Source organism: Leptidea sinapis, chromosome 3 (assembly GCF_905404315.1).
Source record: "Leptidea sinapis chromosome 3, ilLepSina1.1, whole genome shotgun sequence".
Lineage (NCBI taxonomy): Eukaryota > Metazoa > Arthropoda > Insecta > Lepidoptera > Pieridae > Leptidea > Leptidea sinapis.
Genome location: NC_066267.1, coordinates 16,219,500 through 16,238,142, shown reverse-complemented (window position 1 = coordinate 16,238,142; position 18,643 = coordinate 16,219,500). Strand labels below are relative to the sequence as shown.

At 35.1% G+C, this 18,643-nt stretch overlaps 1 protein-coding gene across 1 annotated transcript; it reads right to left on the bottom strand.

Annotated features, from left to right (window-relative positions):
- Positions 1-5,924: 5,924 nt before the first annotated feature.
- On the bottom strand, positions 5,925-16,943 carry LOC126979349 (UDP-glucosyltransferase 2-like; the record flags this gene model as incomplete). The annotated part of the gene is made up of 4 exons (XM_050828591.1): positions 16,110-16,943; positions 11,933-12,155; positions 8,364-8,583; positions 5,925-6,063 (listed from the first exon to the last, which is right to left on the bottom strand). Coding segments are annotated over exons 1-4 (1,416 nt in total), but the record flags the coding sequence as incomplete, so codon positions are not given.
- Positions 16,944-18,643: the final 1,700 nt, after the last annotated feature.

Sequence of the window (18,643 nt, the reverse complement as noted above, 5' to 3'; positions counted from 1 at the left end):
ATAATAATATACCTATATTTTTTATCGGCGCCAAAAAAGCAAATTAAAAATTACCTACGGCGGTGGCGGTGCGACTCAATAATACTCAGGTATACTTACATTAGTTTAAGAAGATAGTTAATAAGATTATTTTTTTGTTAAAAAGTCATAATTAGAAAGCATTTTTATTTCACTAACAATTAAAGAAATCCCCATTTACAGTTATAACAAGAATCGGATTGGTTTATAGATTATTCAAAAAGTTTAACAATATATTTTTGTTTTAATAATAAATACTTTACAAGCGAATGTTAAACGAACAGAAATAAATCAAGTGTCACAAAAAAGTAAATATTTTTTCACTTATATGATAAAACTTTGGAAGTAAAATGTTTTAAATTTTAAGAAATGTAAAACTTGAGTCTCGTGCCAGATTTTGGCGAGACAACACGTCCTGAGGATGCCTCGTGTAGAGGCGAAACACGTATCGAATTGTTTAAAAACAAATATTGGCGGACTGAACACTAAAGAAAAACTTAAATCGTTTGTAAAATTATGGATTTCCGCAAAGTAACGCCTACTTCAATAAATTTTCATAATATCACTAGTAAATTGTTATGTCACGGCTTTCAGAATATACCTGCGATACATAAAAAAACAATACTTAACAATATTACGGTCAAGTAAGTTATAAATTTTGGTTGGCACATTTCAATCATAGTATCGACAACGAGAGGCATCTTAGTTCACAAAGTTAAACCAATATACAGGTGTCATATCAAATCAAATTAAAACATAGTATCTCCCTTGTAGTCTTTTTTTTATGAAAATAAGGAACGAGATGAGCAGGACGTTCAGCTGATGGTTACTGATACGCCCTGCCTATTACAATGCAGTGCCGCTCAGGATTCTTGAAAAACTCCAAAATGCTGAGCGGCACCACAATTGCGCTCGACACCTTGAGACATAAGATGTTAAGTCTCATTTGCCCAGTGATTTCACTAGCTACGGCGCCCTTCAAACCGAAACACAGTAATGCTTACACATTACTGCTTCACGGCAGAAATGGGCGCAGTTGGCTGGCGCTGGTATGGAAAAAATATATTTTTATTTTTGTATTTTTTTTATTTTTTCTGTTCTGTCCTGCAGTTTTCTCACCGTATACGTACGGCTTTTAAAATCAATTCAAAATTTGATTAATTTGATTGCACGCTATGAAATCATTTTCATGGTCATAATTTTGTCGAGTGTTTATTCTCATTAAAAAATTTGTTCTTTTAATGTACTGTAATAAAATTTAAATTGTACTGGTAACAGTGTATGAATTTTATGTTTTTTTTTTCGATCATATTTAAATATGATATGTGTAATATTATTTGTAATTGTTTTTATAATATTATTTAATTATATGTAATTTCAAATAAAACAAATTAATAATATGACTTACAATTTTTTCAGCTAATATAGTGTTGTAAAGCAGCAGTAAAATTTCATGAGTCACACAATCTGAATAGGGTTAAATTATAGTCTATAAAGATATTATGTGTCTTATATTATATATAGGTACTATTACAAACCCAGATTAAAAAAGAAATAGAAATACAAAAGCCATAGAATGGAAGTAGATTGTCGAGGCAAACACGAAAACAAATCTTATATCTTTAAACGAGCAAATCTTGCATAAAATAATCTGAATCTCGGATACGGCTCCAACGATTTTCATAAAATTTATTATGCGGGGGATTTCGGGGGAGATAAATCGATCTAGCTAGGTTTCAATTTTAATAAATGTAGTGTTATCTGTGTCTCAATGAGAAACAGCTACAATAACATTAGAATACAAAGGTAAATTTCGCAACTACATAAAAGACTATAATAGCTCATATGGGTGAACCGGAAAGTGGAAGACCCCAGTTTGAATGTCCTATTAGTTTTTTTTGTTCAAGTTTTGTACATTCTAAAATATCTGATCAAGGTTCGGTCGTCCGGATATTAATAAGTTATAAGTAAATAATATTGATACATGAGTTTAGCGAGTTTTGGTGTGTTTGAGGTTTAAGAAACATCTGTTAAAGAACATTAACCTAAACCTGTGAAATGTAAAGAAGTATGCAGTTAACATATAACATTCATCTTAATATATACGAGAAGAAATTTCGCAACAAGAATATATACGAACAAGCCGCCTATATGTATATATATGAAGAAAGACATTCGCCCTTAGCTATCATTTCATATTCTTTTATGGATGTATAAAGACTCATAACAAGGAAAACCTAGTTCATTTTTAATATTTTTCTTTACAAACCTGTCGCGTATTTTTTGGGCTTTTTCATTGCGAGCGTGAGGTATGTATGAAAGATACATGAAATTCATTTGTGGTTCATTGATGCTATAAATAAATAAAATTTCAAAAACAACTGAATCAAAAAGTAGGGCCATATTTTTAATTCAATACATTACCCAGTCTTATTTTAAAAAGGAATTGCATGTTACTAAATCTATTAGTTCTGCATACTTCTGAATTTAATTGTAAATGTACGTCCCAGTCTATGTTCACACTATATTTCAAAATTAATTTTAAATATTTATTTAGTACTAGCTGACCCGGAAATCTTATGAGGAATTCTGAGCAAGGGGAAGGGCTATGCTCGGAGTTTCCCTGCGAGATCGAATAAGAAATGAGGAGAGCCACAGGAGAACCAAAGTCACCGACATAGTCCAAATGATTGCGAAACTGAAGTGGCCAGTGGGCAGTACACATAATTCGACGGACAGATGGCCGGTGAGGCAGAATAGTCCTCGAATGGCGACCACGTACCGGAAGACGCAGTGTTGGTAGACCCCAAGATGGACCGACTATCTGGTCAAGATCGCCGGAATACGTTGGAGGAGGGCATCGCAGGATCATCATCGCCGATCGTCGTGGAGATCTTTGTCCAGCAGTGGACGTCTTCCGGCTGATGATGACCTAGAAAACGTTGTTTTGCCATATAAATTATTTTTAGCGTTCAGCCGTTTTATCTCCGACTAAATCAAAGTACCACGAAAAAGTCTTTTCATTCTTTCAGGTTAATAAATTATAGGCTATGACACTCACAAAAATGTGGCTTTATGTTGGTAACAGAATTTTCAAAATCGGTTCAGTAGAGCCAGAGATAAAATATTTTTTGTAAATATTTCAATAATTTTATATTATTCTGCTATTCGGGACGAAGACAAATCCAACAGTTTAAAAATCATGAAAATTGGTACAGCAATTCTCCAGTTATAAGTGTACGATCATCTAAATTGTGTAATATGTTAATTGGAGCAATTTCTTATGATGATCTCACTAATTGGTACAATAAACGCTTTAGTTTGTAAGGATAGATAGGTACGAATGTATATGATGATATATGGGAATGCAAAAGTTATAGATAGCTACTGCAATATACTCCTATAAACCCGTGAGCAAACCATGTAGAGCTGGCCATGGGAAATACATGGTGTGCCCAAATGTAGGCTTGCCATATTTTAGGTTTGACTCTGCTATTAGTTGATAGTAATTGAAACTGCAACTTTTGATGTGACCTGTAGGTCATTTAATATTAACAACTCCCCCGCCCGCAGTTGTCCAACCTGCTTCACGCCCGTACCATTCGCCCGCCACCGGACCACAACATAATATCGCGCACTTGGTTATGCCAAAAAATTTAACCATGATAATATATCTGATGATGTGGCCCTTAATGTAAACTGTGTTATATACTATTGAGTAAAAAATATGTCAAATATTAAAAAAATATTTTTCTTTCAAACGCTTATATTGAACGTGCATTGTTTATTTTATTGTTCTACCAAATGTTGCAAGTTATTACACTTTATACATTTGCATTCACTTTCGCTGATAAATTAGTTTTTATTTAATTACGTAATGGATCAAAAAACATGATATTTTAATCGGGATAAGAAACAGGTTATGTACAATTATTAACAGCACAGCTTTTTTGAGAAAGCATGACGAGGTAAGAGGTTCTCCTAATGATTCGACAGTAACACGCTCTGTCTCTAGAACCAAAACACAATAATTCTTGCACACTGCTTCACGGAAGAAAAAAGCTGCTTTGGTACCCACCTAGCCTGCCACTCAGGATTCTTGAAAAAGCAAAAATTCTAAGCTGCACTACAATTGCGTTCGTCACCTTGAGGCATAAGATGTAAAGTCTCATTTGCCCAGTATTTCACTAGCTACGGTGCCCTTCAGAGCAAAACACAGTAATGCTTACACATTACTGCTTCACGGCATAAACGCCGTTGTGGTACCCATAATCTAGCCGGCATCCTGTGCAAATTAGCCTCCCATTGGATTGCAGAGAACAACATTAATTTAAGGCGAAGAGTAAGCAGAAAACACGCCAACAAGATGTTTTTAGACAAGTTTTGTTGTGAAAATGTAGCATTTGGAGCTATAAACACTACTTTATCATGTTATACATACCCTTAAGTCTTACTTGTAGGCTGCTAATGCTTGCTGTTAAACTTAACACTCCAGAGCTATTATGAACTACCAGTTTTGTTTGCAGTTAAACAAGTTTTTTTTGGCATGATGCATTTGTTTAGTATACTGCTCTCATAAAAGTTGTTCTTAAAGCTTTTACTTTTTTGTGTTGGTACATTTATAAAGATTAGCAATCAATAATGAGGATTGTAAGCAATTAAACTGTTTGCGCCTGTTAAAATGTTAAATTTTCGACGCAAGAATTTTGAAAATATTTGTTTTGTTACATAGGAGCCGTGAACTCATATCGCTCAAGGTCGCCGGCATTTAGTGTCGCCTTAATGTAATTTTGAATATTTTGATGATTTATGAGAGTGACGAGTTTCTTGGCCTACTACATTCACGCCATTTTCCCGTCGGGCTAGCCAAAACATAATGCCACTTGCTTCTATCCTTACAAAGACGCTTCCTCTACATACATAGCACTTTACAAACATGCTCGCCAGTTCCAGGTGCTTCGGACCTTTCCTTTTTTCAAAACGTCCCCAATAATTGTTCTACGGGGCCTTTCCGTGACCGACTTCCACACACACTTTCATATCGTTTCTTGATCTAGTCTCATTTAAGCTCAACTTTTCCAAAGTCGTGGTCTATAATAACATTATAGTTTATACATACATATTATGTATTTATTAACCGAGTTTTATGAGCTTAAAAAATATATGAAAAACAAAATAACAAACTTTCATAGGTACTTATTTTAAATGATAAAAAAGTGGTATTTAAACTAAATAAATTATATTTCGCCTTACAAGCTTTAAACATTTCTAATTATGATACATATTATCATATTATGAGGATATTTTTTGTAACAAATAAAATTAATGTAAAAAATCTTGTTTAATTATATACTGCAACATCATGATTCTAATAATGATTATAAATTATATAGTAAATAAATACAAATGTAGTTTTTATGGTAAATTCAGCAACATTGACCGACATAATTATTAAAGTAATTTTATATTCAAATGATTGAAGAATCAGTTACTAGAGTTGTGTCACATTAGTAAATAACCATTATTTTTTAATTCTACACGTCTTAAAATCTTCTAACGTCGTAGTATACATTGATAAGTAAACCCCTGCTTTTCTTAAATTATGTATCAACATTAAAACTATCACAGAAGAATAAAAAATATCATAAAACAATCACTTTTGTTTCCTTAGATACTTACAACAATTACAAGTAACATAATAACAACAAAATCAATAACATATTATTAATATTATATTATATAGATCAAGATTTTTTAAATTTAAATTTGATAATAAGATTATTTTTGATACTCCTTATAAAACATGATAAGCTAAAATACATGCAAGTTGTAATAACAGTTAATATTAAAATTGTAGTTAAAACTACAAATAATATTATTGGTATCTCGTAATATTGTAAAATTGTCAGACTGCCGTGTGTAGGTGCCCTTAAATGTTTTCCTCCATGTCGTAATATATGCTCCACCCACCAAACAGCAAGATTTAAAGGCTTGACAGGATGTTGTTTCATTATGTTCCCCATCCTTACTATATTCTGCTTGTAACTGTAATCAAAGACCAAGCAAGAAAAATATTTAAGCTAGTAAAGAGTTTATATTTATGCTATTATAAAATAAAACATTGAAAATTGATGGACAGTGTTTAGAGATAGATGAAACAACTGCAATATCAAATCAAATCATATCAAAATAATTTTATTTTAAAGGTTAATTACATTACACTATAAATATATAATTTTTTACACAGCTCATTCGGAAGGCAGATTTTCTTAGAGAAGAACGAGCTAGAAACTCGGTATGCAATAGAGCCCGATTTGTCCACATGTGTGTGGACAAACAAAACTTCCACTCAAACACAAAGTAACGCTGATCAAAACCATCATACAGCCCATACTGTCATACGCATGCGTCGTATTCGCGCACACCCGACCGAGCTACTTACGTCGTTTGCAAGTAGTTTAATATAAATTCACGCGCACGGCAACCGGAGCTCCGTGGTTCATCCGAAACGTAGACCTTCACCGCGATCTTGAGCTTCCGACAATAGCTCATCACTTTAAAGAGATCTCGCGACGCTACTTATACAAGGCGCCTAACCATCCCAACATCTTGGTTAGGAAGGCATGTGGGTACACCCCGCTTCACCATAGTCTCAACCCAATAAGACGTCCCAGGCACGTCACGGTAGACCCGGATGACGACATCACCATCGCGAACGCGACACCCACACAAACACCGACACAGGCACGCACACACTGCCTTCGCACACGTAGGCGCGGTCAACCACCGCAAACCACTGGCACTCGTCACTCTGACGATGGCCAGCGGCCCGCGACCTAGATACAGCACACATTCTCTTGATACCCGACGAGACGTTAGTCCTCGTCCTGAAATCGTTTCGCTCCACTCACACTCACACAGGGACTGACTGGCGGACTGACATACACCACGTACACTATTTACATACATACAAACATTCATTCATAAACACATAAATACACCCTTACATACACACACTACATCAACACACTCGCCGGCGAGTGTGTTCTTCTCATTTTCTCATCTTTCATCTTTATTTTTATTCTCTCTCCTTCCCACAAGCACACAGCTGGTTCAAGGTTCGAGTCTTCTTAGGAGACGCCCCGCGACTGTTGTTGCGTAGTCTTTGCGGCCTCCACGGGCCACGTCCTGTGTAGCTGTAAAAGCCTTCAGGGTTAACAGCATAGAGGAAGTTTTTACTCGAGTCCGACATATTGACCCCGTTTCGGGGCCTAAATACGTAAATGTATTTTCCTCTTTCGAAAAAAAAGTGGGGGCATTCTGATTAAGCATCTGGTTGGAGAAAGACGTTCAATATTCAGCTGTGCAATTGTTAGTAATTGTGGAAGAATAAACAAGAGTCAAGAATTTGTTATGTTTTTAAAATGATAACCTTCACTTCTGGGATTAATACACAAATAAAATTTGAAAACAAAAATTTCAATTTTCATTTAGAAATTACAACAAATAACAAAAATTTTATTTGTGTATCCCAGAAGTGAGGGTTATCATTTTAAAAACATCTCAAGTCAATTTCCCAATATGCAAATGTTGGGGTTGAGCAGGTTATAAATTGTATAGTAGATCCTGTAGATGAACCCAAAACCTGAGAGCTGAACAAAATATAGAAGATTTTATGACGATACATCACTCGAACGTTTAGCTCAGTTGAAAGAGCACTCGCACGGGACGCGAGAGGTCGTGAGTTCGAGTCCCGCATCGTTCATAATTTTTTTTTTCAAATTTTGTTTGTGTATAAACAAGAGTGATTAAAATATTATAATTGTTGTCATGAAGCAAGCAGTTTTATTATAGACCAGAAACTTAATTTGGAAATTCGTCACACATTAATATATTCAAAGTGTATGACTAAAACCTAGGCGTGTATTTTTGATCCATAAATAAGTACAGAAAGGCATGTCTAACGGCCGTTCCCAATATTTAGTCTATTTCCGGTTGTGGCCTTATTGAGATAAAAATCGTAACTATCGTTGACTATTCTGTCCCAATAAACTTAACTCACCTTATCCGTACACGCTGTCTGCCAATGGGACGACGTATAGCTTACCAGCGATAGAAGTTTGTATGGAAAATGCAATTCACGCGTCCCAATATAAGGCGATAAGAATGACTTATCGGTTATATTGGGACAGCTTCAGATTATCGACAGCTAATTACTGACAGTAGAAGGTACTAATTTATCTCTATTTGTAGATTGTATATTGGGAACGGCCGTTAGTCCATATTCTTTGCCTATAGGGGTAGGGCTGACAGATAGGCGTGGTTGGAGTTATGTTTGCACTCACCTGGGGTCATATAGAATTTTGTCCAAGGATTGTGATAGCGTTTCTTCTGTAATTGTCATTATATCCAACTGTAATCCAAATTTATGATTCAGATATTTCTCAACGTTATACCATTGATCTCCTAACATTGGCATTCCAATCATTGGAACCCCTGCGCTAATAGCTTCTTGAGTTGAGTGCAGACCTCCTTGAGTTATGAATAATTTGACCTTCGAATGTCCTAAAAGTTTAAAACAATGGTATTATGTACCAAAATGTAAGACTTTTTTTAATACGAAAATAAGGGACGAGACGAGCAGGCCGTTCAGCTGATAGTAATTGATACGCCCAACCCATTACAATGCAATGATTCTTGAAAAATCCCAAAATTCTGAGCGGCACCACGTAGGTACCACGTTCTTGAAGATATACTTTTTAAAAGGAGTGGAAATTTTAAAAAATTGTACTTTTTTCCCCAATGCACATTAAATTCCACCACAGTAATTATGGCTTAAACTCTCCTGTACAGCTAATGTTACAATTATATAATTGCATTTTTAATATAGATGAAAACATTGATATCTTCTTTTCAAACTTTCTTAATTTTAAAAAACAAATTTATATTGCTCTCCAAAATTTATAGATTTTAGATTTTAAAATATCACATGTATTTCATATAGTATTGTTGTGCCTACCTATAATTTAAGTACATTTAAACTATTTTATTATATTTGCTTAATTCTTAGTGCATAAGTTAATAAATTGTATTTAGTTGGTAAGCCTTTATGAATAAATAAAAATAAAATTTTTACTGTAATATAACATTATACAGTTGCTATTATATATTCGTGTTTTAAATATAGCTTTTTTTTGTTCAAGAGCAATGGCAAGTAGTCGAATGAAAATTAATAGAAAAGGACATAACGAAGGGTCTCAAAAATGACTAAGGTGTTGAGGATTTTTTATAAAGAATTTTATATGTTTTTGAAGTGAAAACATCTTAGCGGCGTTGAGCACTTTTCTTGGGATGGGTATAAAATGCTTGACTCGCGTCAGGACACGTGCCCTGATCGAAAATTCATAAGACAGCGGTTGAAATTATGGATGAAATATTTGTACTTCTAACTAATTATACTTCAGCTTTTTTGCAGTAACAATGACAAGTCGTTAAAACAACTTAGGCTATGTTACTATGGATGCGAGTTCTGACGAAAATTTGTTCTGACGAGTACGTCCGAAATCCTCGTCAGAACAATGCGTTTACACTGTGCGCGTTTTTGTTATTCTGATAGTCAGTTCGTTTCTGCCGTCCAGCGAAGATGGACGAATTTGATGAATTTGATTTTCTTGAAAGTCCATTATTTAAATTATTATTGTTAAATGGTGGAAAGACAGAGCATGTCAACGAGTTATTTTCTATAAGAGACGACAAAGTATCGTTCAAAATGTAGTGTTGAGTTCTGTAGCAACTTTTAGAGAAATATATCTGTTGTGATAATTTTTGTCTCTTATATCCCACAAACACCTGTTCTCGTACACGAGACTGATCAATTTATCGTTATCCATGGTGGAAACCAAATCACTCGATATTCACAGACGCAGGTCGTGCGAAAAAATCAAACTCGTTTGAACGCTCGAGTGGTTCTGACGACGTCGTGCATGTTCTGACGCGTTCACCGTTGCCAGTGTAAACACTGTCATTGGATACCAGGCGTTTGTTTCTTCTGACGAATCCGTCAGAACTCGTCAGAACAAATTTTCGTCAGAACTCGCATCCATAGTAGCCCTAGCCTAACCCTAGCCTTAAGTGTAGCGAAAGAACCCGTCCACATGTGCGCAGGTCACAATGAGACATAATAAGAATAAATCGTGCCTGTTATAACACTTAAAACCTCACCCTTTAGATCTAAGGGAAAATAACAATTTTACATATTATTAAACAGAAATAGATGAGGTGTTAGTTGGTACTGCTGCAAACGAGTACTTCATCTATAGTAAGTTCTACTCCTACTACATCACTTAGTAGGTAATAGATTTAGTTGGAGTAAATTCTACTACATGTAAATCATTATAAAGATTGAGTCTGAGTATCAGGTAGTTTCAGTAGTTTTACATCTCTCCCACTTGATGAAGTCTTAGATAGATAGGATTTATTTTGCGAGGGATTTTTGAAGTAAGTAGATCTGAAAAAGAAATAATAACTGAATAAATAGAAGTAGGTTGGATGAGGGCAGCGCAGAACCGACCGTTATGGCAATCTTTGGGGGAGGCCTTTGTCCAGCAGTGGACATAAAATATGTATGTGGAAACAGAAGTAGATACACTAAAAAATTAAAACATTTTTCACTACCGCTGAGAAACGACATAGAAATAGAAATATATTAAATGAAAAAAAAAAAAAAAATAAGTTATCGTTTAATTCAGAAACATTGTTTAAATCTATATTTTATTGATTGAGGAGTCAATTATCAAAATATTTTTAAAGAATACTAAAGATGGGACATTAGGTGATCCGGAAAGCAGAAGACCCCGGTGCGAATCCTGTTAGTTTTTTGTTTTTGTTTCTAGTTTTGTACCTTCTTAAAAATCTGAGGAAGGCTCGGTCCTCTGGATATTTATATTTATACGTCATTAATAATATTTAAACAAAACAAATCTTATAACTGTATTTACAATACTATGACTACATAAAATTAAAACTATCTTTACGTGGAAGCGTACCAAGAATACTGGCAGCATTACCGCGTTGGATAGCAAGGCTAATCCGTTGACCGAAATAGCTGGCAGCGCTTAGGTTTCTAGTAGCCTTATTAAGGCGCGCAGATAGGCGCCTCTGGGCCCCACGGGCCAAGTGCCTCGATACCAAACGGCACAAACATGTATGACTCACTGAAACCAACATATTTACGACGCTTGCTGTCTTCGGCAGTCGAAGCAGCAGCCCAGTATCAACTAACCTAGCTTGGACATGAGAAGGAGCCAGAGTGTCGATGCAAGTCGCGTCCCACACCAGCGCCCTTCCCCGTGCCCAAGCCACCAGCGTCATTCCATCAGGACGCTTGCCATTTGGCTATAAAACAGCTGGTATATTAAGAGCGCAAATGCCCTGCGGATGATTCATTAATGAATTAATTAATTTAGAATTTATTATATTATATATTAATGCTGGCGTGACGACTGATACGGCCTGCCGATTTTAGGCAGGATAACCCGTGACGTCCAAGAGCATCTACCTGAACGCCACATCTATATTGATGTGGTTCATTCAGTTTTATATCTAGCCGGATTGATACGCATATTGACAGTGTCATATTGTCAAGTAGCGTTCAAATCAGCGCAGAAGGCAAGGCTTGTAACCAAAAGCCCGACTCATTTTGTGTCACGGCCAAAAGGCGAGCACGCTCTGTTCTGTCAGTAGATGAGATCAAAAGAAATTAATTAAAAACGTTATTAATACACATTATATAGCTATTATTCAATAATATAATATAAAATAAACATAAGTTTGTAGGTAACACTCTCAAATAATACCTAGCTTTTCAATATATTTGGTCCGGCCGAACCGACTGTGTATTTAGGCTATTACTTACGGAGAAGATCAGCTTGAGGCACCCACTTTGAAAACTTTATATTACTGGAATTGGACGGTACAGTGCCTGAGTCCCATTTCCACAGGATATCGTAAGGTATTTCAGATAGCACCTTGGCCATAACATTTATCTTATCACGTGGCAATAACGAAGGCATTATGTTAGTTCCAAAACTGACGTAAATCACTCCATATCTCGACGAATCCAAATAATGCTGTAACTCCTGTTATAGATAGAATTACACCTTAATTAGTATGAATGTTAACAAACTTATCATATTGTTGCGTAGCAACGCTTCGAAGTATATGACGAGAGTTGTCAAACTTCAAGACATTGTTAATTTCAACAGCTCCGTCAGCAATATTCGTAGCTCAGCGGAAAATTGTTTACTTTAAACGCTGTAGACCCGGGTTCGATACACCTACCAGTGTATGGAATTTTTTGGGTTTTGTAAAGTTAATGGAAATTTCTAGTAAGTTCAGGATCAAATCGAACAGAAAAAAAGGGATGGAAAATGTGTAAGCAGGATAAAAATAGTTAAAAGAATTTTCTAGTACAATTTAAATTTAAAGATCATTTCCATTTTGAAAATGGAACAGATCCGGGGGTATATAAGCCGTACTAAGCGTGGCCTACGGCAGATCTAGTTCTGACTCGAAAGTGTAAAGAAGAAGAAGAAGAAGAAAAGAAGAAGTAGTGAAAAGTGGAAGTGTTCCAAGAAGAAGAAGATAGAAGAGACCTAGTGTTCGGTGCAGTGTGACGCGTTGAAGGTACCGCCGCCCACAAAAGGAACAGCGGCAGACCGGCAAGTGCAAGTTCAGAAAAAGTGAACGCAAATAAAGACTCGTTCCTATAAGCGGAGTATTATTTCCAATCCCTGACCCACTCCCGTGTCAATATTTAAATAATAAATAATAAATTTCGTTTATTTCAAAGATCACATATACATTTTAGTGGTTGAGACTTCCCAGTAAGTTGTCTTAGGACACTTGTATCGGGAATATCTCGCAACTTCCTTAGCAGATACATTTTATTTAGTAAACAATATAGAAATAAACAGAAATGATTAAAAACCATATTTTACAAATTACAATTAATTGTGTGTGTGTGTGTGTGTGTGAGTGAGTGTGTGCATGTTGGTTTTAATTGGGTCCATCTATACAATGCGTCTGTTTGTCATGTCAGTCTGATCAGAAAATATTTAGGTATGTATCAATAAAAATAAATGATTTTGTATATAATATGCATGTCCATTTTATACATAATCAAATCAAATGAAAATTCAAATTAAATTAGGTCAAGAAAACGACACTTATGAATGTATTTTTTTTCTTTTTACATTAACCTATATATATATATATATATTTTACATATATTTCTACATATATTTTTATTTTATTTATATCACCTTCGCACGACACGCCACAAGTTAGGATATCATCCCCACCATCTGGATGTGTGGCGGTCCTCCACAGTGCGGTTTTCAAGAAGCTTTCTTCCTCGTACTACAAAGCTGTGGAATGAGCTTCCTTGTGTGGTGTTTCCGGGACGATACGACATGGGTACCTTCAAAAAAAGCGCGTACACCTTCCTTAAAGGCCGGCAACGCTCTTGTGATTCCTCTGGTGTTGCAAGAGAATGTGGGCAGCGGTGATCACTTAACACCAGGTGACCCGTACGCTCGTTTGTCCTCCTATTCCATAAAAAAAAAATTACCACCACTTCAGAATTTTTTTGAAATAAAAATACATTAATATTAAATTAATTGATTATATCAATACTTAAGTATTAAATGAAAATCATTATTGATGAAAATGCTTAGCTTTAACGAGAAGAAATGGCAAGAACTCATTCTTTTAAATCAAGAATTACAGGTTCTATTTTAATCTAATATATAAAATTCTCGTGTCATGGTGTTAAACTTTGAACTCCTCCGAAACGGCTTCACCGATTCTCATGAAATTTTCAGTGCATATGGGGTAGGTCTGAGAATCGGACAACATCTATTTTTCACCCCCCTAAATGTTAAGGGTGGTCCACACGAAATTTTTTTTTTATTTTTTTTGACATTTTTTTTTTAATTTGTTTGATTATGAGTCAGCATTAAAAATACATACAACAAAGTTTCACCCATCTACGATCAATAGTTACTTTTGTATCGCGATTTTAATATCGGCAATGCAACGTATCTGTACGTTTTGGCCAATATCGGCATCGCCTGGAACGATTTTGCGTCAACTTTCACTGACAGATATCTCACGTGAGTAGTAATTAATGCTAATTTTGTTTTTGAAAATTAATTATGATTGTCAAAAAAGTCTGATTTTATAGTAAGATTGCGACGTAAGTAAGATCTGTAGAATTCAATGTGTTCTATCTTTCATGAAATCTATTAGGTCTTGTAAATAAATTGTCATTTAAAATCTTACCATTCATTCCACGACTAAGCAAGAGGATGAACAATATCGAACAGGTCAAGTACTCTTAAGATAGCTTGTGTGAAGGAGTTGGTGCAAGTGGATCATCGATATATTTATATATATATATACAAGCTGACCCGACAGACGTTGTTCTGACAATAATAAATAAAGTACTGATTTTTTATGAATTTGTCAATAATATTTCACAACATCAAGAATTAGTTCATAAAATGTGCTTCCTATTGTTACAGTGAAATTGTTTCACAACAGAACTGTCAAACCAAGCGTCAATAAACTCTCTCTCATAGATAACATGTCCATACAAAACAAATATTGGAATCAAAAATAATTATGGGTCTCAAATCGAAATGAAAACTATCCTGTCTCTCAAGTTGGACCAAACTGCACTGCTTGAAGTAATCCCCATTTAAATCCGTTCATTAGTTTAGGAGTCCATCTCGGACAAACAACGTGTCACGGAATTTATATATACATTTAGATTAGATATAGGGCTCTAATTTTTCGTGCTGAAATATTTTTTGGGACCATTTTGCACGAAATAAAACAAATGAAAAATATTATCGATATATAAATCAGTCAAGATACGCCTTAGATTGTAGTTTATTGTTAATATCTATTTTTTTTTTATGGAATAGGAGGACAAACGAGCGTACGGGTCACCTGGTGTTAAGTGATCACCGCCGCCCACACTCTCCTGCAACACCAGAGGAATCACAAGAGCGTTGCCGGCCTTTAAGGAAGGTGTACGCGCTTTTCTTGAAGGTTCCCATGTCGTATCGTCCCAGAAACACCGCACAAGGAAGCTCATTCCACAGCTTCGTAGTACGAGGAAGAAAGCTCCTTGAAAACCGCACTGTGGAGGACCGCCACACATCCAGATGGTGGGGATGATATCGTAACTTGTGGCGTGTCGTGTAGTTTCTAATCTAATGTAGTTTTAAATGCTACAGTGTAAAATAAAAATATACCGACCACAATCATTCATAATATTCATTAAAACGAGACAGCTAAAAAGTTACAATAAATTTTCAATTTGGTATTGCGTAATCGCTTTTATTTATAATTGTTTTACTTTCTCTTTTCAGATTACTTTATGTAATTTAGATTGTTGATGTTCACAGTATTGTCATATCTCTTTCTCAAAATATGTCTATACAAAATAAATATTGGATAATAAAATAATTATGGGTCCCAAATCGAAATAAAAAATATCCTATTTCGTAAGTTGGACTAATCTGCACTCCATGAAGTAATAACCCATAAAAATCCGTTCATTAGTTTTGGAGGTCACTGGAAACAAACATCAGGACCCTGGATTATATAAAAATATCGAATTTTTATAATAATTTTTGATATCATAAATATTAGGTGATTTAATAGAGTGCCAATATAATCTTGCCACATCTTCTCAGCATTGATGGTAAATTGTAAATATATAATTTTGACATTCATTCACACACATTCACAATTTAAAAGAACTAAATCAAGTAATTGTTTTTGGCATTAACTTTGATATTTTAAAACTGACCTATAGCAAAACTTTTACGTAGATCAACCTATCAAAAAGACCAAGACAACCGAAGAATAGAATTCATACCTCATGTCTCCGAAGAAATATTCGAATAATATCTTACCACTAATTTCCAATACCGAACAATACAATTTTATACTATGGTTAAGAAAATATCATGGTATGCACTATCGAGTTATTCATATAAAGGTAGTGTAAAACTTACCCTAGAAAGGTTATTCTTTTGAGTTTCCTCTATTCCACCAATAAAAACGATATTAGGAGGGACTGGATGATTATCAGCCCATATGTGATGTTCATTTAAAAATAGTAACTCTATGCGATTATACAATTCATCAAATGAAGGCGCATCATTGCCAAAGTTGCGTTTTACCATTTCGTAGTCATAATCCGCTGTTTTTTTTATCAACCAGTCCATGTAAAAATAATTGTAATATTCTTTTGCTTTTTCCCATAAAGTTAAATCATATATTCTGAGTCTAGGTGCGCTAGGATACAATATTGGATGCATTGGGGCGCCAAATAAATTGTATTGAGCAGAAACTGCACCAAAAGAACTGAAATGGATTACCGGGACTTTGAATACATGTGCTAGTCCTAAACTAGGACGAATACACGCCTCAAGAATTAATAAATCAAACTTATTATTCTCTTCCTTTATGAGTCTTTGTACGTCAGGTGTCTGTATCTGCTTTTCAAAAGTTTCTGTGATACGTTGAAATAGTAATTCCATAATATGATGCATGTCATTTTTATCACCTGTATGGCTCTCAAACATTTTTTGCCATTCTTTATATGATATATCATGAATATCAATTTCGGTTAAATTTGCGGGCGTTTTTCCTTTAGGGAAACCAGGATCAGGAGTGATCACAACAACTTCGTGCCCTCTTCTTGCCAATTCTTTTGTTAATGGACGAAATACTTTTTGATGACTTATTGACGGCATTGGAAAAACACAAAGTATTCTGGCGGATAGAACATCACATAATAACATAACACAATATATTGTTACTACTTTTACGATATAAAACATCATTTTTTAATTTGTACACTGATTGATGTAATTAAACATTTCAACTATTATTATGTATTCTTGACTATAATTCTATATAATGATTTCTATCATTTTCAGATACGATAAATGAGCAAGAATTTCATGGAATCACGCTAACCAAAAAATGAATTCAGCGTCGTATTCATACAAACACTATAGTAACATAAATGTTGCGGAAAATAACACAATTAAAACATAATTGTAATAAAATTTAATATTATGTAATAAAACAAGTATTTAAAAACAGCGAACATTCAAAATCGTGACACTGTTAAACACGTATATATTGCAAAATAAAGTAATTGTATGTAACTGATAGAAGAAATACTTTAGACAATATTAAGTAATCATAATTTTTTAACAATAACAATTAATTTGTTGCTAAAAGTAACATAATAATAAATTCAAATATTTTCATTTAAAATTTATAGGCAATGAAACCACTTATTGAAAGTTAAAAAACTACTACCTATTTAAAAATGTATGCCTCAGACCTGAGAAGAACTGGCTTCAATTCATTAATTCATTTTTTTATGAAATTTCGGTACAATCAAATTTATAATTTAAATAGCCTGACGACGGTCGCTCCATTCTATATCTGTGGTATAATTAACATATTATTAATATACACATATTCAAAAATAGATATGTTTTTAAATAATATAAATATCTTTTATCGAGTCCTCACTTAAGAAGGTCGCGAAACAGGGAAAAGACTCATGTTTTTTGCGCGTTTAACAACTAAACCAAAAAATCCCAACTGTCGAATCACCGCTCTTCGACAACACCTGCCTTATAGCGTAACCTAACATCGGAATCTCTCCGTGTTTCACACTTGGAGTGCACTATTTGTTTCCACCGGCTTCTGTCCATTGCGGCCCTGACGACGGAGCTAAGCCTCGGAACGAGATCGTAGGTCCATCTGGTAGGAGATCGGCCTCGGGCTCGCTAGCCATTTGTGTTCCCAACTACGATCAATTTCTCCAGGCTCTCATTACCCCTTCGCATTATGTGGCCTAAATATTAAAGAATTCGTTAGTGGCATATCGTGGATAGACAAGTTTTTATCATGAGCTGTGAGAGGATAGGCACATTTGTTCGCTTGGCCGTCCCAGGTATCCTCAACATACGCCTCCAGGACCACATCTCCAAGGCATCAATCCTCTGCCTCTCTCGAGCCCGTATCGTCCAAGACTCTACGCCATACAGAAAAATAGGGAATATCAAGGCACGTACTAAGCGGCTCTTTGTGGTAATAGTGATTCCCCTCTTATTCCATATTTTGTTCAGGCGGGTCATAGCATCCTTGGTCATACCAATACGTCTTTTTATCTCCGGCACACAACTTCCGTCATTTTTAACCTGTGCGCCCAAGTAAATATGATGCTCTACTGTGTCCACTCCTGGAACGATATCTACCATGCCCAGTGACCAGCACGATCCACCACAATAATTTTGGTCTTGCTCCTGTTCACAGCATCGGAATATTAGGTCTCGAAATCTCGAGTGATTGCCAATTCATAGTCATGTGAAAAGCAAAGCCAAATCGATTTCGAAGACGCTGGGCGTCATAAATAGAGCACGGCAATACTTCAAGCCGGCCCACACATGTCAAACAGTATCAGCTTGAACTATTTGACCATATGCAACGCAGTCCTGCTCAAATTTTCGCGGATTCAGTG